The sequence below is a fragment of the Hipposideros armiger genome, unplaced genomic scaffold (assembly GCF_001890085.2).
Source record: "Hipposideros armiger isolate ML-2016 unplaced genomic scaffold, ASM189008v1 scaffold_84, whole genome shotgun sequence".
NCBI classification, from domain to species: domain Eukaryota; kingdom Metazoa; phylum Chordata; class Mammalia; order Chiroptera; family Hipposideridae; genus Hipposideros; species Hipposideros armiger.
This window is the reverse complement of record NW_017731434.1, coordinates 3,662,023-3,684,434: the sequence shown is the minus strand read 5'-3', so window position 1 is coordinate 3,684,434 and position 22,412 is coordinate 3,662,023. Positions and strand designations below refer to the sequence as shown.

The following is a 22,412-nucleotide window of genomic DNA, read 5'->3' as shown; positions in this document are numbered from 1 at the left end:
TTATATTAAGAGTTAACTGTTCCTTTAGGCAAGATTAATTTCCTTTCTTTTTTTTCTTTTTACTGATTTACTCCCTCAGTTGTTTAGGAAAAACAATGTCAGCTGTAAGAGTTTTTTGCATAATTGGCCATCTGTTTCAAGGTAATGATCACAGACTGCACCCTGCAAGTGATTCAAAGGTTTCGTTAGCTTCCTCCTTCAGGTGCCATGAAATAGGTGAAATCCACAATTGTCAGTGTCACAACAGCACTGCCTTTCTGAAGCAATAAGGATTTTTGTGATTGAGTCTGAAGCTTTAATTGTAAAAGACGATTTATTTTAAAAAAGTTTTTCAGGTTTGTATTTAGAACGTGAAAGCAGTTACCAAGAATCTCACAGCTGCTATGTTAATGGTCTTGGAACCAGGAAACCTAGATTCAAAACCTGACTCTGCCCCGTAACTGCCCAGTGACTCCCCTGCAAGCTACTCAAAGCCTCACTTAGCTCAACCGTAAAATGAAAAGATCCCTTGCCTCTCTTCTATGGTGCGGTTGGAATGACCACACTGTAGACATCCATGGGCACATTATGGACTATCAGTAAATTTGCCTAAACTGGCTGCACTGGACATCAAATCAGGCCAAGTCCTTCCCCTTTTTTCCTCAGTAATGAAGGTACAGCCTTTCACAGAGTGCTATTTATATCCTTACAGCCACCTCTCTGGAAAAAAGGCAGGACTTCTGAGTTAAACATCTATTCAACCTATTAAGGGAAAAACTTTTTTTTTTCATTCCCATTGACATCTCAAAAGTTTATATCAGGGGCCGGCCGAGTGGCGCGATGGTTAAGAACTGGCTTGGGATGCCAGAGGGCCCCGGTTCGGATCCCACATGTGAGGCCCGGTGACACTGCCCTCCACAGCTAAGATGCTGAACAACAGCTCAACCTGGAGCTGGGCTACCGTGAGTCACCGGCAACGGCGTAGGCTGCAGCCCCTGTGGCAGTGAGTTGCCATGGGCTACCATGTGTAGCCAGCAGCCAGCGTGAGCGGCCAGCAGCCAGCGGAGCAGCCGTCCAGAAGCCAGCGACTGATCTGCCTCGCCCGGGAAGAGCGCAATGATGGTGCCAACTTGGGCCAGTGAAGCAACGTCCTCCACAACTAGATTGAAGAACAAAAGGACAGCAACTTGTCTGTTCCCCTTCCCCCAATTCCCCAGCACTGTTCCCATCCCCCCAATTCCCCAATAAAAAATCTTTAAAAAAAAAAAAAGTTTATATCACTATTTCTCTTGCTGGGGGATGGGATGGGAAATGGGATCTCACCGGTGTGCATTTTATTTTAATAAATTACTTCTGTTTCAAAATCAACTTTTGAGATACTTTTGACACACTATACTCTGATGACCAATACTTCCTGGACAATATATCCTGAATATACTTAACTCTTTAAGCCAAATGGGAAAACTTGCATTAATGTTGGTTATATGCACAAATATACTAATATACATATGTATTTGGGATTATAAGAATTTATGAACTTTGATATAGCACATCAAAACATCCTGTTTATATTATCTTGGAGTTTTGATCTTGCAGGTCAATGCACTGAAAACTGAAAACGTTGAAGATGGCTGTCAAGCTGTTTCTGGGACAGCATAGAAAACTTGAGAAGCAATATAGCAATATATGGGAGTCAGAAAAAAACCTGATGCTAAATTCAGGCTCTGCCACTTACTGTGTGTAATTTTGAAAAATTTCTGAACCCCAAAGCCTCAGTCTCCTCTTTGTGAAGCAGGGCTATTAATAATATTTCTCAGGTCTTAAGTAGATTGAATAAAATCCACTTTTGATGTGACATTATTTTGATCCCATGCATCATGAGCTCAAAATAATGTCATTGTATTGAGGAAGACTGTGAATGCAAAGGAACTAAATCTGGAGTCTCTGGTTACAGGAGGGACATTTAAAGTTGTCAGTTAAGTATGTTAACAAGCTCACATAGCTTAGAAACCAGAAGATCCAAGTCTAAATAACAGTCCCGCTGGTGTTTTGGGGTTTTTTGTTTGTTTGTTTGTTTGTTTGTTTGTTTGTTTGTTTGTTTGTTTTTGCTACCTGCATAACCTTGGCCAAGCCCCAGCTACTTTGTACCTCCACCCCCCTCATTTAACTGTTAGGTATTAATAATATTAATTACAATTTGTTAAGCTCTGACCGTATCCCACGCAATCGGATTGGTTTTATGGGGGAGGAAGAAACTTTTCTATACCCTCACGGTTCTGGCTGGTCTCATAATCAAATAGACATGAGACAGATTAACAAGAGAAAATAATCAAATTTAATACATAGGTGCCCAAGAGAACCCCACGTACATGAGAATCAGAGCCTCTACATACATGAGAGGTTCAAAGACAGAAAGGGAAAATAGGTACATATGACATCCTGAGCTAAGGATCATCTTGGGGCTTCAGAGGGAAGGAAGGTCATTGCAGGATGATAAGAAGAGATTCAGTAATTAGAAGTTTGCCCTGCCCTATAGATGGGTCAAAATATGGTTTTCTCTGAAAATCTCTTATTTTTTTTATGAATTAGGCAAGGCTTCTAATTCAAATTCTTTTAGTGAGTTAAGGGGAGGAGAAGTTTTTCTTGAGCCCAAATGGTCTTGGCTGCCTTTAGCTTCGAACAATCCACATACCACAGAGTTGTATCTTGGGGTAACTCGTCCTGAACCCCTACAGTTTCCATATGAACCTGTCTTTACAATAACCCTTCATGGCAGATGTTCTTGTTTCTATTTTACAGATGGCTGAAACTGAGGGATGCTAATGTGTTCAAGGTCACACAGCTGGCTCCACATCCAGGTTTATAGGTCTCCAAATCCTGTCTTTAATGACCCAGTGACTACCTGCCACCTACCAGTCCTAGAGGATCAAAGGACATTATCCCTGTGAAAGTGCTTTTTAAATTGAAACATCCAATTACAAATGTGAAGTATTATTGTTACTACTCATATCAATATAAATAATTCACAAAATAGGTGTATGATTTGCCCCCTCGGCGCCTGGGAACCCTGAAAGAACAAAAGATTATACTTCAAGCTCTCGTTCATCTCCTCTTGGAATTTTGCCTTGACCTCAATTTCTCTTGAACAGACCTGATAAAGCAGCATTAAAGAACAGATATCCACATGCTGCCCTGCCACTCAAAGTCAGCTAGCTCCCTGCACTGGGGAGTCCAGGACAACAAGGTGTTGTGTTTTTCCTTGAGATACCTACAAAATACTTTCTCGGGCTAAGTTCTCATACCTACATTTGCAGTTCCTTTGTGTAAGCGTAAAGGAAGTGGACACATATATGTCCATATAAACTAGTGCTTTCAAAATCACGCCGATATCGAACTCCACAGTTCCAGGCACACATGCAGTCAATCTAATTAAGGCAAATTTCAGTACGTTTTCAAGGATGTGGTGTAAAATTTAGAGCTGGTGTTTTCCTGTGAAAATGTTAACTAGTCCCGCGTAGTTAAGTATATATCTATAGCTCTCTAAGTTACCCATCCTTGATATAGTAAATTTCTTGGAAATACCACCAAAGGATTTCTGGTGTTGGTGCTGGTCAGGACATACGAGGGGCAAAGCGGACCTCGGTTTGGTATCTCCTCGAAGGCACTTCATTCTCGGGCCCCCGCCCCCCTGAACCTGGGAGATGCTCAGTGTGGCCCTCCCACACCTGCAGAGGAAGCAGGAGGGTCAAGTCCTGGTGAAGTGGAGGGTGTTCATTCGCCCAGCCAGATCTGGACTCTGGAAAGGCGCTCAGGCCCGGAAGGCTGAATCCCGGACTGCAAAAGCATAATGCTTTGCCTGAGGACGAAAGGTCGCCCCCGGCTTCCCCGAAGCCGGATCTCTGAGCATGGGGAATGCGACTTTCTCTGGTCCTAGGGCTTTCCTTTTCCCTTCCCGGTAAGGCATTGTCACTTCTCCAGGGGAGCTCCCGGCGGGCTACCCGCCGCATCCAATGAGGGGCTCAGGTCAGCGCCGCTCAACCAGCGGGGCCAATTTCTGCCGGCGCCGCGCGTGGGAGAGGCAGGGAGAGGGCGGGAGAGGCTGAGCCTGAGCACCGGGCCCTTACCTCAGACGGCGAGATCTCAAACACCTCCGCGATCTTGGTGTAGAGCTCCTGGATGCTGGAAAAATTCTCCACTCGGCCGGTGGCGCTACCGTGCGCCAGCTGCGTGTGGAAAACCAGCCTGCGTGGGGGGACCAGGGACGCCGAAGGGCTGTCGCCGCCCGCGTCCCCCGGCTCGCCTTCCACCAGCCGGGCGGTCTCCTTGGACTTGGCTTTCTTCTTCATCCGTAGCCCCAGGGGCATCTTGCCTGACCCAGGGCGGGGGCGCGCCAGCGATGCCAACCGCCGCCTCTTTGGCTGCGCGCCGCAGACTTTGCTCCCGGGGCCCCCGGGCTCCGCGCAGGTAAAAGCCGCGGCTGGACCAATGGCAGTAGCGCTTCCGCCTGGTTGCGCGGGGCCGGGCCCCTTCCTCCACCCAGAGGAGCGGCATCTGGACCCGGGGCAGCCATCTGCCCTTCCTCCGGATGAATCTGGAGATAAGGAAAGTTGTACCCATTCCTGCACCTCATGGCCCGACTTCTCCCCATCCCCACCGCTCTCTGCTTTTAAAACTGGCTGGATTTCCTTAAAAGCCTGGGATGCTGAAGCTACAGTACAAACACGCTGACCTTGTGATGCCTTTCATAAGCGTGTGGTAAGCAATCACACGACTGGACACACGCCTTCGTGTCCGTATGTCCGAGCCACTGGGGATATGAATTTAAGTTAGAAGTTCACCTTCATCTGCCTTCTCTGCACCTTACACCCTACAGGGCAGAAATGGGAAGAAAAGTTTTTAATTGGGTGATACATTAAATTCATATTCAAATACCCTCTGCACCTCTCAGTAATCGTTTTTACTTTGTCCTGGGCAGCTTTCTTCCCAAAAGTTCAGCACTCTTCCCAAGTCATTTGCTCCACCTCCACCCTTCTTGGTCTCTGCAGAGGACCCTGCTTTTTATTCTACAGAGACAATTAAGACCATTCCGTGTGACCTCTGAGCTCCCATAAATTCCCCACCCCTTGTCTGTAACTCCACCCACCTTCATTCTCCAAATTCGAAAGAAATCTCTTTTCATTTGACCCTTGATCTGATTGATCTCTTCACCCTCGAATTATTAGATGCATTTCCTCACTTCCCCCTTTACTCTTAGACTCTCTGGTCAGACTTTGCCCCCACACTCCAGTGAAATTGCTCTTAACTGTGGCCAGCACTTCTTAATCTTCAGATAGTATTAACTTTTTATAGTCTTTATCTTGACCTTTACAGTGTCTGACTCCACTAACCATTTCATTCTTAAGTCAAGCCTCTGTTTTGACCTCCCTACCTGCAAAGGGGGAGCCCTTTGCAAGCTGCTCCTCTCTGGAAGCTGTGTTCTCCAAGGCTGTTTCTCCTTGGTCATCTTCTCTATTTACTCTGCATGCACTCCCTGAGTGAACACATCTAGTCTCTTGGTTTCAATAGTTGACCTTGGTGTTTTTGTTGTTGACCTCCAGATTTATATCCACAGTTCAGTATACCAGAAAGGGAATGTACTGCAGGAAACTGACAATGAGGTTGTACCGACTCATCCTTTCTCCTGAAAGCATCTTTTTTGTTTTACTCCTAATTTCAGTAAATAGAAGCATGTATCCGGTGGCCCAAACCAGACATCTTTGAGTTATCACACTAAGCTTTTTCCTTTTCCTTCACCTCTCACATCAATTCAGTCCTGAAAATCTATTTTCTCAAATTAAGGTTAGCAGATGTCCTGGCGGAGAAGCAGGGAGTCTTATTTTTTTTAGAGTATCTTTAAATATTTTGTGTTTTATGTTACTGTGACTTTAAAAGATGAATATAAACATATTCTGGTTCATATTCTGGTCCTTGCTCCCTTGAAAATGAAATACTGCTACAGGATCTCAGGGCTTGAATTTACCTTTGTGTTTATGATTGCTCTAGCACCACACAGTATCACTTGAATTGTCTTGCACGAATGAGAAAAGAGTAGAGAAAATCTAATAAGTAAATGATACAATCCCATCAAGTGAAAGCCAAATAACTTCACAATATAGCATATGAATAAAAAGCTCACTGAAGTTGGATTGAAGAAAAGTGGGAAGACTGCCGGGAGCTGTGTGCACCTCAGTGTCTGACATCGCCAATCGCACTGCAATTGTGACAAATCCTGAAGCTCTGACTGAGAAACAGATACTGCTTTGTATCTTAAAGAATTTAAATTCCCCTTTGGATGCCCCCCAGTATGACAAAAATCTTACAGCCCTTCTAATAGATATATCACAATAATTATATTTTATACACTAAAGGTGATTTTAGTCACACTACTAGTCTCTTAGTAAAGGTCAAAGTACACACCCTGTAACTCTTAAGATCCTGCTTAGACAATAGTTTTTAGAATAAATGTTAGGTGGTCATGGTAACCATCCTTTAGGCGATTATGTAGAGGCTCAGGCCTTGGTCGCTGTCATTGTAGGTGGAGGGATTTGGGCGTAGTTGGGATAAGTTAGTCTTTAGCATAGAAAAGGTATAGCTATACCCTGGAGCATAAGAATTATGAGGAAGTAAAACCCTGATACTAATGGAACAATGGTTAAACTGCCCGGTATAAAAAGGGGGATGCTGTAAAATAAAGTGAGACACTTCTCTTCTTGAAAAAGCGCTCCTGTGTCTCCATGCGTCTTTTCCTCCATTTTTTCCTCGCCGACCCCGCCTCCACCTGAGGGAACCCCTAGACCTGCAGGAGCTGGTCTCCCGCAGAAGAGAAGTGAATCATCATAGTGTACATGGTAGGTACATTATCAACAACTAAACAAATATGAGGGTGTGAAATTAATAAAAACTTCATAGAGAAGACTGCCTTTAAGCTGTGTCAAAATATCAAATAAATGGGGCAAAGGTATTGGCATAGGGTGGGAACATTACATTCTATAGTCTTTCAATTTCCTTTAATTTCTATAGTATTTTTCCCTGTCTAGAAAGTAAAAGTTTCCCTCAAGGCCTACATCAGGTTCACTTTTACTGTAAATCTCACTTAAGGAATCAGCTGTATGAGCCATAGTCACAGAAGGAAACAGATGGTACATTCACATTAAAAATATTGGGTGATGGTTTAATAAAAGGATTGGCCAGGTGGTAGTGAAGGTATACTCATAACATAGCCTGACTGAATATTACCCTTAGACCTGAGTGAAAGCAGTGCCTGCTCCGGCCCTCCTTCAGCTGCACAAAACCCTACAAGGTATGGAATCCACAGGGTCGAGGGGGCATGGCCACCCAGAACTCACGCTCTTCCTTCTAAACCGTGCTCTGATACCCAGGATCCTGGATTTCCCTGCTTTCAGAAACTGCACAGACTTTCCCAGGGTCCAGGCAGCCAGCACCACTGGTGTGCACAACAGTATGCCTGTGGGGTGGCCCAGGAGCAGCTGTTTGCCACCGTGGGGAAGTGGGGCACAGAACAGCGCTGGGTAAGGAAAGAATGGGATAGGCTATAGGCAGAAACTTGTTTCTCCCTGTGTCTCTCTACATTGCAGTGTGGCTCTGATGAACTGTAAATTTGAACTTGGCTATTCGGATCTTTATGAAAATACGTTGGTTATTTAGGTCCTTAATTTGAATTCTTCTAGGAAGTTGGGCTGGGGTGGGGAGTGGAGGGCAGAAGTTTTTCTTGAACCTGCAGGGGCTTGGTTGCCTTAGCTCAAAACAATCCACATACCACAGAGGCACATCCTGGGGTGACTTATTCTGAATTCCTACAGTAGAAACCATGTTTCATATTCCTCTTGGGTATCCTCTCCAGATCCTCACATAGCGTTATGTATGTAATAAATATCAGGAAATACGACTGGATAAAATAAAGTAACCTTTGTTACTACCTAAGATAAATGAATTAACTACAATAAATGAAAAGGATTAAGTCTTCACTTTATATCTAGGTTTACAGTTCAACCCAGATTATTGATCTACAGTATTTCCACTCAGTAACATTTGCTATTTCTATCAGCCTAAAAGTATCAATGATAAAGTCAAATGTGAGTAAGTCATAGAAAAAAACACTAGGATTAAATTAATATCACCTTCTATTCTGCCAAAGGCGATAATATTAACTTGTTTATGAGAAAACAAGTAGTCATCAAGTGAATCAGAAGATAAATTTGCTAACTTGTTTTTCTTAGCAAATGTAGCCTCTGATTACAATATATAACATTAGGACTTCTGAAGAAACACACATTGCCCACCCCTCTCAACACCCTTCCCCTCCCCCACCCCAGTTATGTGTGTATCCAGTAAGCAAATACTTGGGAGAAAATAAACACAGGATTTGTTAAACCATGAGCAGTTTTCCCTGGAACTAAAGATAGCATGTTTTATAGTTGCATGGCAACAGTGAACAACTGAAGATGACAAGTGGGCAAGGAAATAATGCTTATTTAGCTGAAATTCAAACAAATTATTTAGGAATAACTGGAAACGGAGAGCTGGAAAATGGGAAGAGGGAAAGGAGATGAAGTGATATAGTGAGAAAAATACAGTTAACAATCAGTAATAATAAGTAGGTGTTCACTGAGCACCTGCTGTGTGTCGGACTTACTGCTCAGTATTTTACATGCATTATCTCTCTCATCCATGGATACTTGGAGGAAACAGTCTGGCAAAGAGTCCAAATTACTCTGCACCTCCAATGTTATGGTGAATAAAACAGTACAGAAACAAAAACAAATGTGAATAGTAAGCTAATTTAACATAAGTTCTTCTACAATAACAAATATAGAAGGGCTACATAAGATTTAGAAAGCAGCCACATTAAAAAATCACATATTTTAATCATTCAAGAACTGTATACAAAACTGAAAATAGGAACTAATTGACAGATAAGCTTTTGATGACTCTTTCAGAATTGGGTAAATAATTTCTTCATACAGAACCCAAAATAGTAGCTAGAGTAAGACAAATATTTTCAATGAAAACAATAACCTAAATAACCTTTTGAAGATAACCACAGTGATTTTAAGGTCAAGATATAACAAAGACAAAAAGAAATATTATTTCTCTACGGAAAAATTAGTAGAAATTTTGGAGTAATGATACTACATATCAAAAATATAAAATCTGGGGACACTGTACTCCCCGTTTGCTGAGGGAAAAGGTGACAGTTTGTCAGCACCTGAGAGTCCTTAGTTGGTAATAATTGTCTCCAGTTGTTCCATTTTAAACTTGAAATACAGTCAAATGATAGGTTCTCAAGCATGGCCACATATTTTTCATTCTGTTTCTCAGTTTTATTGGAAAAATTATTCTAGGAAATGTATTTCAAAAATATTGTGACACATTTGGTAATCAAAATTAGAATACTAGCTTTACCTGAAAAGTTTTTTAAATTAAGATTGTGATCTGAAAATTAACCATCATAATATAACCTCAGTAATTTAAAATAACAATTCAGGTTCTACTGTAATTTTAGCAGAGGAAGAGCTAAACTTTATTTCTGCCACACTATATACCGAGAATGTTGATTTACATGAAGATCCAAATGGAATTTTTAAGTGGGCATCCTTCTTTCCATTTTCCTCTCAAAAGTCAAGGAAACATATAGAAATGGTGAGTTCATACATATAAAAGAAAAATAATGAGCCATAAGGGAATGTTATACAGAAGCGGTATCATTTCTAGGCTTTTCACAATTGTTATAAACCAGGGAAGCTGTTCAAGATACCAATTAAGTGCATGAGTTTGGGATTAAGAGATCTAATTCAGGTCATCATGCTATTATATAATAGTAGCTGACTGATTTTAAGCATAGCTTTTCATCTCCCTTGGCTAATTTTTTATACTTAAAGATATTTCATTCTTATGGTTAGTGTGAGGGTTACATAAAATAACATTTGTAGATCAGGTTGCATAGCATCTAGCACATAGCAAATGATTAAGAAATACTAGTTATTATTACACAATATTCACAATGAAAATGAATGACATACTGTAGGATCCCATAGTATTTTCTGAATCAAGTACATGTTCTGTGTTTGATAACGGTTTTCATGTGGCATATTTCATTGTACTCTTAAACTTTGAAATTAGGCCATCTGAACATGGTATATGTTTAATTATTCAAAATAATGAATCAGAACATTTTATTCCAAATGTTTTGGATCAAGAAAAGCTGGTTTATATAAGTTATGAGAAATGTTAAAAATTACTTCCAATATAATCATTTTAAAGTATAATAGAAAATTTCAAAAATTGATTATGCTAATCACCACATTTTTACCTGCTCATTAAATCAAACCCTGAAGTACATTTACTTAGTAAATGAGTATTTCAAGTTCTAAACTAAACTGGAAAATACACAATCTAGCTTCATGATACATTGTATTTAGTATTTCTTTAATTCAAAAATATTAAATCTACTTCTTCCAAATTGTTTCAATTTATTATGTTTCAAAAACATTTTACATTATCTGCCTCCTTGGACATCTTTCTTAAATAAAACATTAACAAATAAATGCCCCAAACTGTCTACTATTATAAATTATTCAGCACAAATTCAAGCCAACATTTATTGAGAAATTATTTTGTATAAGACCTGACCCAAATGCTGGGGAAGAAAAGTCTGTTTTCAAGAAGACCAAGTCTAGTGAAGAAGATTAAGGCTACTTTAACTTTTTTATCAATCTGTGTCATTTAGAAGGTGAAAACGTATTATTCCTGCTTAAATAGAAAATAGAAAATTTAAATTTTATCATCCTGTGGTTTTTAAAATAGAAGGTGGTTTAGTTTTGCTGATCCCTGATTCTAAGTTTGTAACAGACATTTTCTTTCTGAGAATTAAAATATATTACTCCAAATAAAGTTTATTTCATCCTCTGCCATTGTAGCACTTTCTTCTCAGCCAGGATATCAAATATTTTGAAAAGATCCATAGTGCCATAAAAATTCAAGGCAAAATACTTAGGTACAGTATCTGGCATTTAATAAGTGTTAAATATTTGTTGAAATTCATTTTCTTCTTCCTTCCCATTTTTATTGCTAACTTTAACTCAAACCCTGATAATCTCTTAACACAATCATTTTGATTGTCTTCCAACTGGTCTCATTTCTCCAGTGCTTTATCTTTCCTACCCATCTGCCACACCTTTACCTATGAATGATCTTAGTAAACTTAAATCCTATTGTGTTACTTTCCTATTTAAAACTGCTTGTTTTCCATTGCTTACAACAGTAGTTCTCAAAGTGTAGTCCCCAGAAGAGCAACATCCACATCACCCAGGAACCTTTTATAAATGCAGATTATTCTCAGATCCCACCCCAAACCCACAAATCATGTTATAACAACCTCTCCAGGTGATTGATGCACCCTAAGTTTGCGAATCACTGGCTTATAGGGTCAAAAAAAATACCTGAGGATAGCATATATCCAGTACCAGTACCCCCACCTGTTTCCTTGCCTCTTTCCAGACGCAAACCCTATAAGTTAGCCCTGTTAAAGCGCTAGCAATTTCTTAAATACTACTGCCCTTTGCTCATAGTGTTCCTAGAAAGAACTTTCCTAGCATGGCAGCCTGATAGACCCCTGCTCACTTTTCAACATTCAGGTCAAGATTATCTGAAGTATTGTAGCAGATATAGATATAAGGAGCATATGATAAGTCCTAATAGGAAAATCAGGGTGCAAAGCCCTAGGATTTCGGAGTAAGGGTATGTCCTCAGCTGCCAACAACCATTTTCCCCTTGAAAAGCTCCTGACTTGCTGACAGGTGCTGGTAGAGACTAAAGACCTGATGATGGGCCACCAAGTGATTAGCAACCTGAGTTGCATCTCATGAATTGGTTGTTACTCGATCAACCAAATCATAACGTTGAAACAGCACTCCATTCTTAATGGACTTAATAAATAGTGCATTCCATTAAATAGAAATTATATGGCAACACGAGCACTAAAGTAAAAACTAGTAATAAAGGAGGAAAAAACAAAGGCCTGGGTCTGCACAGTATGCTGGCACCAGCCAGAAATGCATTGCATCCCACTTGGGGTGGTCCTGAAGCACATGGTGAAGGGAAATCCCCTCAGCATGCAGAACGTTAGACAGTACACCTGATTGTCCACTTTGCATGGAATAAAAATGTCTGGTAGCTTCACTTTGGCCACATTCCCCTAGTTACTCTGGCTAATAATGTAAATTGAGAAGAGAATCAGTGAATTTAAGGTCTTGGGAGGAGCCCAAGAGCACAGAAACCCCCCAGGCACTGCCTAAACACTACTTTTTAAAATTAAATTTATTGGGGTGACATTGGTTAAGAAAATTATATACTACAATTCTGTAATACATTATCTGTATATTGCATTGTGTGTTCACCACCCAGTCAAATCTCCTTCCGTCACCATGTATTTGACTCTCTTTACCTTTTTCTACCTCCACCCACCCCTCCTTTTCCCCCAGTAGCCATTAAACTGTTGCCTGTGTCTATGAGTTTTGGTCTTGTGCCTAAACACTATTGATCATTCTGGTTTGCTGCTATCCATTAGGCAACTCCTTTGTCAGAGTTTTACCTTTACATCCTTAGTGAGAAGCATCTTGGGAGAAGTCCAAGGGCTTTAAAGGGAAGGAGGAAGAGGAATACATAGCCAAGGACTACCAGTCAGTCTACATCTGCTTTCATCAACACTTCCTAACACCAAGGCCTTGCATTGCCCCAGTAATACTCCGCATTTTTCAGCATCTGTAACCTGGGCTGTTGCTTCCAATTTCAGAAGTGAAGCTGCCTGCAATGTCTGTTACAAGATTAACACCGGAGAAAGTCAAGAGCAGGCTTAAGCTTTCCTCCAACTAATCTTCTCACTGCTGCCTCACCAGCCTGCCACCCATCAACCCTGACAAATTCAAGACAGCCTAAATCTCTACAAGGTTCCTCCTGTTTCCATCTAGCTCAATAGTTTTTCTAGGATTGATTATCAGAAACAGAGCTTGTAGCTCCTGCTGCTTTCCTGTGTTGGGCAGGAACTAGAAACACTCAAATTCTCATTAATCTAATGCCTGGCATATAGGTTGCTCTTAAAAGTTTAATTAATATTGAATGAATAAATCCTAGCATTGAGGTCTGAAACTAGGACTCTAAGTTCACTTTTTTTTTTTTTTAAGATTTTATTGGGGAATTGGGAGAGGGGAACAATGCTGGGGAATCAGGGGAAGGGGAACAGACAAGTTGCTGTCCTTTTGTTCTTCAGTCTAGTTGTAGAGGACGTTGCTTCACTGGCCCATGTTCATTGCGCTTTTCCCGGGTGAGGCAGATGGGTCGCTGGCCTCTGGACGGTCATTCACAGCGGCTCTTGGCAGCTCACACCAGCTGCTGGCCGCTCACACCGGCTGCCGGCCACACATGGTAGCTTCTGGCAGCCCACTGTAGCAGGGGCTGCAGCCTACGCCTTCGCTGGCGATTCACGGCAGCCCAGCTTCAGGTCGAGCTGGTGTTCACCATCTTAGCTGTAGAGGGCAGCGTCACTGGCCCTCATGGGGGATCCGAACTGGGGCCCTGCTGCTCAGAGCTGGTGTCCCAAACCAGCTCTTAACCAACGCGCCACTCGGCTGGCCCTAAGTTCACTTTCAATGGAAAAGATGTTATAACTAATAATCGCTAATATTTACTCTTGAGCCAGGCACTATTATAGGTACTTATTTAAATGAGGTAATACATTTAATAAATGAAACAACTATGATTCCCTTTTGTGTTCTGAGTAGGAAATAAGAGGCCTATCTCTTTACAATAATAACATGATTTAAGCACCCACTATGTATGATGGTTAATTTGTGTCACCTTGACTAGGCTAATGGATGCCTAGATAGCTGGCAAAACATTATTTCTAGGTGTGTCTGTGAGGGAGTTTTGGAAGCGATTAAAATTTGATTGGGTGAACTGAGAAAAGAGATCTGCCCTCCTCAATGTGGGTGGATATCACCCAGTCCATAGAGGGTTACAATGGAACAAAAAGCACAAGGGCAAATCGCGCTCTTTCTCTCTTGTCTTGAGCTTCGACGTCCCTCTTTTCCTGCCCCTGAGACACTGGAGCCCCGGTCTCTAGGGTCTTCAGACTCCAGGACTTACACCATGGTCCCTCTGGTTTCTCAGGTCTTTGCACTTGGACTGAGTTATACCACCAGCTTTCCTGGTTCTCCAGCTTGCTTATGGCAGTCTATGGAACTTCTTGGTCTCCATAACTATTTGAGCCAATTCCATGTATATATATATATATATATATATATATATATATATATATATATATATATATTTCCTGCTGGATCTGTTTCTCTGAGAATCCTAATACACTATGTGTGATGATTTACCCAATAGGACTAATATCTTCCAAATTCATTTAGTCAACTAGCACTCTGATTTTTTTCCTAGAAAAACAAAGCAGCTTTAATTTTTCTGAAAATATATTTTTATAACTTTGGAAATTATACACACACACACACACACACCACTTCACACAAATTAATTTTCTAATAATTTATAATTTTTTATAAGAACAGTTATTAGACAATTACTGGCTGCTGCCTTAGAGATATATGTATGTGGCCCATTTAATTATATCCCAGAAGCATACCTTGGACTGAAATAGCACTAATAAAGAGGACACTTACCTAAAGGTCTATAAATTCTGACAGATTACACATACATACTATGTAGAGCAGCGATTCTCAACCTTCCTAATGCCGCCACCCCTTAATACAGTTCCTCATGTTGTGGTGACCACCAACCATAAAATTATTTTCGTTGCTACTCTATAACTGTAATTTTGCTACTGTTATGAATCATAATGTAAATATCTTTTTGTTTTCCGATGGTCTTAGGCGATCCTTGTGAAAGGGTCGTTCGACCCCCAAAGGGGTTGTGACCCACAGGTTGAGAACCGCTGATGTAGAGTCTCCTAAAACATCAAGATTACATTTAATGCTTACAAATAAAAGCCACTGAATATAACAACTTGGGAAACATACCTTTCCCTACATTGTTTTTGTGGTCACTAATGATGACAATAAGATTAAGAAATAATGTGAAAATAGAATTCAATCAGACATTTCCGATGGTATTTTGTCTCCTGATATATAATCTTGAGAGGAATGGTTGTGACACTGGCAATTAGAATTACATTTTTAAAAAGTAAATTTAAAACATTTTTAAAGTAAGAATGTGCCTTATTTAAAAGTTATCTTACAGGCTGGCCGAGTGGCGCATTGGATAAGAGCTGGCTTGGGACACCAGATGGCCCCGGTTCGGATTCCACATATGAGGGCCAATGACACTGCCCTCTACAGCTAAGATGCTGAACTGAACAACAGCTCAACCTGGAGCTGGGTTGCCGTGAGTCGCCGGCAACGGCGTAGGCTGCAGCCCCTACTGCAGTCGGTGTGATGGACTACCATGTGTAGCCAGCAGCCAGCAGTCGCAGTGAGCGACCGTCTAGAAGCCAGTGACTAATCTGCCTCGCCGGGGAAGAGTGCAATGATGGTGCCAACTTGGGCCAGTGAAGCAATGTCCTCCACAACTAGACTGAAGAACAAAAGGACAGCAACTTGTCTGTTCCCCTTCCCCCAAATCCCCAATAAAAATCTTTAAAAAAAAATTTAATTAAGAAAATAAAAGCTATCTTCCTTAGCATGAAATCGTACCATTCGCAACGATATGGATGGACCTAGAGACTATTATGTTAAGTGAAATAAGTCAGTTGGAAAAAGACAAATACCATATGATTTCACTTATATTTGGAATCTAAAAAACTGAGTGAATGAGCAAAGTAAACAGAAATGATCTCAGAGATATAGTGGAACAACTGTTGGGATGGGGGTGGGGATGAGGGAGAAAGGGAAGGGATTAGATAGCATAAATAGGTAACTACAATATTGCCACAGGGATATGAAAGAAGTTTGAGAAATATAATTAATTTTGTAAATATTTTGTAGGGTGTTAGGTGGTCACATGTCTTGTTAGGGAGGCCGCATCATAGATGGGGTAGAGGCTTGATCACTGCACTGTACACCTGAATCTGATGTTGTACAACATTGTATGTACAACATATATATATATATATATGGTCATGGGACGTGGAGTATAGTGTGGGAGTGGAGTCAAGGGAATTGTAATAGATATGTATGATATGGGGGGAGTGGGGAGGCGGATTGGGGGAGGGGGGTTGTCACTTCGAGGGGTAAAAAGTATAAATATTGCACTGTGTTGTACAGCTGAAACTAATTTTAAAAAATGTGTGTTTCATAATAAAAAAAGTTGTCTTCCTTGCGATTAGGGTATAGTAACACATCAGAATTAAGCTCATTCAAATCCATTCTGCTTTAATCTAAATAAACCTAATGAGAAATTTAACATTTCTATGTTTCTTACTATAACACCCATCTCTTTATGTAAGATCGTCATAAAGTCTTTGGTTTATAAATTTAATTTATAAAAATGTTACCAACTAATTCCTTTGCTAAAATAATATATAAATGGAATTTGAAAGAAATCTGAATGTTATTGTCACAGCTGATATGAGCCTTTAACATGGTAAATTTAATATAAATTTATGTTCTTATCTACAATTATCTTAAGTTCTAGGGGAGAGAGGAATGAACTCCATCTATAAATTAATTGAAATAGTAATGGCCTTTTATTAAAATTTGTCTCATGACCAGGAAAGAGCTATATCTACTGCTGTTCCAATAATCAAATAATGGGTTAAAACCTTCCAATCAATAGTTTGTAAGTGAATTTAGACAATTGACCGTTAAGTTTTAAATTTTGGCAATCACTATAATTATATCCTTATGAGAATACCTAGGAGTGTTTCTCACACGGTCGAGCTATAATCCATTCAGAGGGTTATCTTCCTGGGAAGGCCAGAACCTCACCATTTCTTATCCTGCCCCAGGTATGTGGCTGAAGCTGTTCTAGGTGAGTGTGAAGGACACTTTGGGGGGTTCCTTCTTCCTGCACTATCTATTGGGGTGGAGGGTCTATCTTGGGCACAACATTGCTGAGAATATTGGAGCCCTCAGTGCCCTTATACTGGTTCGTGGGGCAGCAGTTTTATGTTGTGAGAGACAAACTGAGGAGACCTGGGGCTACTCTCAAATCATCCTGCCACCCACCCAGCACTCAGCTCCTAAAGCAGGGGTATTACTCAGAAAGAAAAGCAACATTGCCCCTACCCATTCCCCACCACCAGCACTAGTTTGCCAGAGAGATAAATGGAAAGAGACATGTGGGAAGAGCCCTTCTGGGGTCGGAATAAATCTAAAAATTTCAGAACTATCCACCACTCCAAGGACCTAATTTGATTTGAACAGTTTGTAATTTATGACCCAAGGGCATTGTTGAAAACAATAGGATCTAAGACAACAATCAGTGTAGCTTAACAGAAAGAGACAATCAAAGAGAGCCTTGTCTGGCAGCCTAGTGGCTCAGTTGGTTAAGAGCTCGGCATTCTGAGCAACAGCGGTTCGATGCCCAGCCTGAGCTGAGCTGCCGCTGAGCTGCCAACAGGTGGCAGGATGGCTCAGCTGAAAAAAAAAAAAAAGAGAGAGAGACTTGTCAAAACCACCGTCATTCCAGGGTGACTGTAAGGATACCCAAGACTGCATCCTCTGAAGCAACATCAGGGGCTTCACATTACATAGGGGGCAATAGACTTCACTAAAATAATTTAGCTGGTCACTAAGCAAGTAAATAACAAGTCTAAAAGAGGGTGGGGACCAGTGCCCAGAGTTGCTCTTATTTAAATGCCTAATAACACCCCTCCCCCCAAAAAAATTATAAGATATGCAAAGAAATGTAAAATATGATCCACACAACAGAAAAAAAGGCAAAAGAAACTGCTTGTGAAGCAACTAGATGTTGGATTTTCCAAGCAAAACTTTAAAATAGCCACTATAAACATGTTTAGAAAACAAAAGGAAACCATCACAAACTAAGAGAAGAGATGATGATAATGTCTCATCAAATAGAGAATACCAATAAAAGGAAATTATTTTAAAAAATACCAACTGGAAATTCTAGAGCTGAGAGGACTATAACTGAAGTGATAAATTCACTACAGGGGCTCAACAACAGATTTGAATTGGCAGAAAGAAGAATTAGGAAAATTGAAGACAGATTTATAAAGATTATGCAATCCCAAGAATAGAGAGAAAAAATGAAGAAAAATGAACAGGGACTCAGAGAAACATGGGACACCATTAAGCACACATGTAAAACTGGAGTACCAGAAGGAGAGGAGAGTAGCAGAAAGACAGGAAAGAAGCAGAAAAAAAATATTTGAAGAAATAATGGCTGGAAACTTTCCAAATTTATTTAAAAATATTAATCTATATACCCACAAAGCTCAACAAATTCCATATAAGATAAATATAGAGATCCACAGACATCAGAGTAAAAATGCTGAAAGCCAAAGATAGGAAGAAATTCTTAAAAGCAGCAAGAGTAATATGACTCATCACTTACAAAGGATCCTCAATAAGATCAGGTGACTTATAACCAGAAATAATGGAGGTCAGGCAGTGGGACAACACATTCAAAGTGCTCAAAGAAAAACATCTGCCAACCAAGAATCCTGTATCCCAGCAAAGCTATCTTTCAAAAGTAAAGGCAAAATAAAGACATTTTCAGATAAACAAAAACTATGACAATTTGTTGATAGCAGACCCACCTTATAAGAAATATATACCCACAGAAGTTCTTCAGGCTGAAAACAAGTGGCCCAGACATTAATTCAAATCCACAAGAACAAAGAGCACTAGTAAAGGTAATTATGTATTTATAAAAGACAGTGTAAATGCATATTTCTTCTTTCTCCTCTTAACTGATTCAAAAAGCCATTGTATAAAACAATATATGTATTTGTTGTGACTATAACATAGAAATATATTTGCCAATAATGGAGCAAAGGAGGTGACTGAGAACAATGCTGCACTGGAGAAATTACAAATGCTAAATCAGCCTTGCACACCTAGAATAGATCCCACTTGATCATCAATATTACCCACTTCAAGCTTAATAAAAATAAACCCACATAATCCAGCAACCAATTTTTTTTTTTAACGATTTTATTGGGGAACCAGGGGAGAGGAACAGCGTTGAGGAATCGGGGAAGGGGAACAGACAAGTTGCTGTCCTTTTGTTCTTCAGTCTAGTTGTGGAGGACGTCACTTCACTGGCCCATGTTGGTATAATCACTGCACTCTTCCCAGCTGAGGCAGTCGCTCACTGGCCATTGGGTGGCCGCTCATAGGGACTCACACCTGCTGCCAGCCAGCCCCACTGCAGCCTACACCCTCGCTGGTGACTCATGGCAGCCCAGCTCTAGGTAGAGCTGTTGTTCACCATCTTAGCTATAGAGGGCGCAGCATCACTGGCCTGCATGTGGGATCCGATCCGGGGCCTTGCTGCTCAGAGCTGGCGTCCCAAGCTTAAACCAGGTTAAACTCTTAACCAACGCGCTACTCGCCCGGCCCAGCAACCAATTTTTAAATACTACTAAGGCCCCATTATCAGTTCAGGGTTCCAACTTTAACATCTGAATAATTTCCTCCAAAATTTATGCATTAAATATTCTGGAATAAAAGGCAGTACAACGTGTAACTATTCCTGTTGTGTAGTTACTACTCTGAAGTTGGGTGTGCAATCTTTAAGGTTGCTTTAATAAGGAAGAGAATGTGATTTATAAAAGCCACAGTAAAATACAATTTTTCCATCTGAGAGGGTTATGTTTCTGAAAGCACTGTGATAGGAAAATAATTAGCTTAGGGATTTATGTTGTTATGGAAAAAGTTTTACACAGAACCCTAAGAAGTCAGTTTTTAGGTTCATTAAAATGAAGATTGTATTAAAGAAAGAGAATGATACTCTATATATTAAACAAGTAATAAATATTATATGATTTACCATTCCTTGCTCACTTGAAACTTTTCAGGACCTCCATTCTCACAGCTTCTATAAGATACTTGCAAATTTATTTTTGCTTTGTTAGACATATAACAGGAATATTAAGGCAATTAAGAAAAAAATCTAACCACATTCCAAATGTTTCATACTTTTCAAATCTTATGTCTCAGTTAATCCTATCTCTTGGACCCCTCCATTCCCAATCATAGAAATGCAAAACATATACTTGAGATTAAAAATATTGTGTAATTTGTAACCTATTAGAGAATCATAACTGTATTTCTCAAGCTCTTTTCTAATAGACTTCCTATTACAACATAGTACTTCCTGTCCATATTTTATTTATAGTCATCTCAGTGCCATCCCTTTAACAGAAACAGGAGTGGAGTTCTTTGCCTCCGGTTTTATTTCTCACATTTACGGCTGCATCCAAAGCCTCTCATTTTCTTCTGCCCTTCACTTTTTTCTCCTTTTCTGGACCCAAACTTCAGTTTCCTCTTTTCAAAATTATCTCGGTAAGAATGGCTAAAGAACTACAGTCACATAAGCCAAAATTCTAAAAGCTACAGAGATGTACCAATTAATTTTTAGTTTATTGTACTTGCAAATCACTGTAGAGCTTCTCTATGTTATTACTCATTACAACTTTTTCTCAATAAAATCTGCATGATTGTCTTCTTCCTGTTTTTCTTCTCTCTTTTCATATAAAAATCTTTTTTTATAATTTCATGTATTTCAGATAGCAATTTTACTTGAAAAAAATCTTAATTTATAGTTTATCTAAAAGCTCAGTTGTAAAAAATATAAAAATAAAAATAAAAGCTCAACTGTGGCCTTACAGTATTTTGAAAATAACATTGGAGAACATTTTTTTTCTTTAAATTATCAATGGATCCACTTTAATTTTAGGCCATTACTTCCCTTTTTTAGAAAAATAGCCAGTTTTATAATAAATGCTTCAAAAGTGTTCTAGTTAGCACCATCAAATTATAAGTTTATATTCCACGTGTTCATAAATGACTCAAAACTTTTAAATATGCTGACTTAACACAGACTACACAAAGAAATAGGCAAATGCATGTTAAAATTTGACCTTGTCTTGGAAATTTAGCAACAGGAGACATCATGGCATACTGGGGGAAAATGGTACTGAGTGAGAATAAGAGATAAGACAGAATTCCCTCATAAGCTTGTTCTTTAACTACAGGCAAGTCACTTAGTCTCTCTGGGTTTACTTCATCTAGAAAATGTGATCTCTTAAAATTTTTTCCAGCTCCAATAAGTTTATGAATTTTATGAACTAAAAATATCACAGAAAAAAATGTTAAAAAGGTTGAAATATTTAATCTATAAAATATCTGTTCAAATAAATACTGATTAAGCTATTACTTAACAATACCAACTTACCTTTTCTTTCTATAATTCTCCATAAAGAGGGGATGGAATATATATATGAAAAGCCAAACACATAGGCAGTGCACGGCATTACACAATATTGGATAAACATTGTTATTAGATTAAGGATGATGCTTAACCTTAATTCGGTGAGATGAATGAAATAGTCCTTGAAGTATGAGGATAATCACTTCTACACCATTTACTGAGTCTAATCATATATTAATTTTATTTTATCCATCATAACTAGTCAAATGATACTTTCTGAAAAATAAACAAGCAAAAGCATTTTCAACTCCTTGTCCCCAAGAAAGATCATCATAGGCAGGAATGATGAGCTAAAAAGTAAATGAGGGGTCACAAACTCAGCTTTCAGAAGCAGGATGAACTAAACGTGTGAAGTAGTTTATGTAACACAATAGAGAGCGGTAGGTCGGTGACAACAGAACAGGGTACATCTTGCCTAAAAACATCCCAACTAAAAAACACAAGCAACTTGTGGTTTTTCTTGTAGGAAAGATAAACATCTTTATCAATTAGCTTTCTGGGGTCTACAGTACTTCAAATAGTCCAGGTATCCAAGAACCTGGTTGAATTTAAAGAGAACACTTTTAAAATCAAAAGTACTTTTATAATTTAAATAAATAAGAAAACTTTAAAACTTACATTAATTCGACATTCAACAAATAAAAATTGGGCACTTACTTTATGCTAAGGCATTATTAGTATCCTTTCAGACAAGAAAGATATTGGTATACTGTTTTTATATACCAATGCAAATTAATTTTGACTAGTAGAATAAAAAGTATATTTAAAAAAATACTTTTTAATCCAAAGATTATTCATATATCTATAAATCCTTTAATTAGGAGAAAATGCTTAATCAAAAAAATTGCAATAAATACAGTGGGTTTAAGTAGAAATCACACCCGCCACTCTGTTGCTTTTCATCTTTATCTCTTTAGATCTGTGAGCAAATTTCCATGTTGTTTATATTTCTCTAAAGA

General features: G+C 39.4%; 1 protein-coding gene across 1 annotated transcript in view; it reads right to left on the bottom strand.

Moving 5' to 3' along the window:
* GIPC2 (GIPC PDZ domain containing family member 2) overlaps positions 1-4,448 on the bottom strand; it is an 86,391-nt gene extending 81,943 nt beyond the window's left edge. Inside the window, exon 1 of the mRNA XM_019643988.1 lies at positions 4,104-4,448. Within this exon, the coding sequence (XP_019499533.1) occupies positions 4,104-4,343 (240 nt within the window). The 5' untranslated portion in view covers positions 4,344-4,448. The remainder of the gene's footprint in view (positions 1-4,103) is intronic.
* Between the last annotated feature and the right edge of the window lie 17,964 nt (positions 4,449-22,412).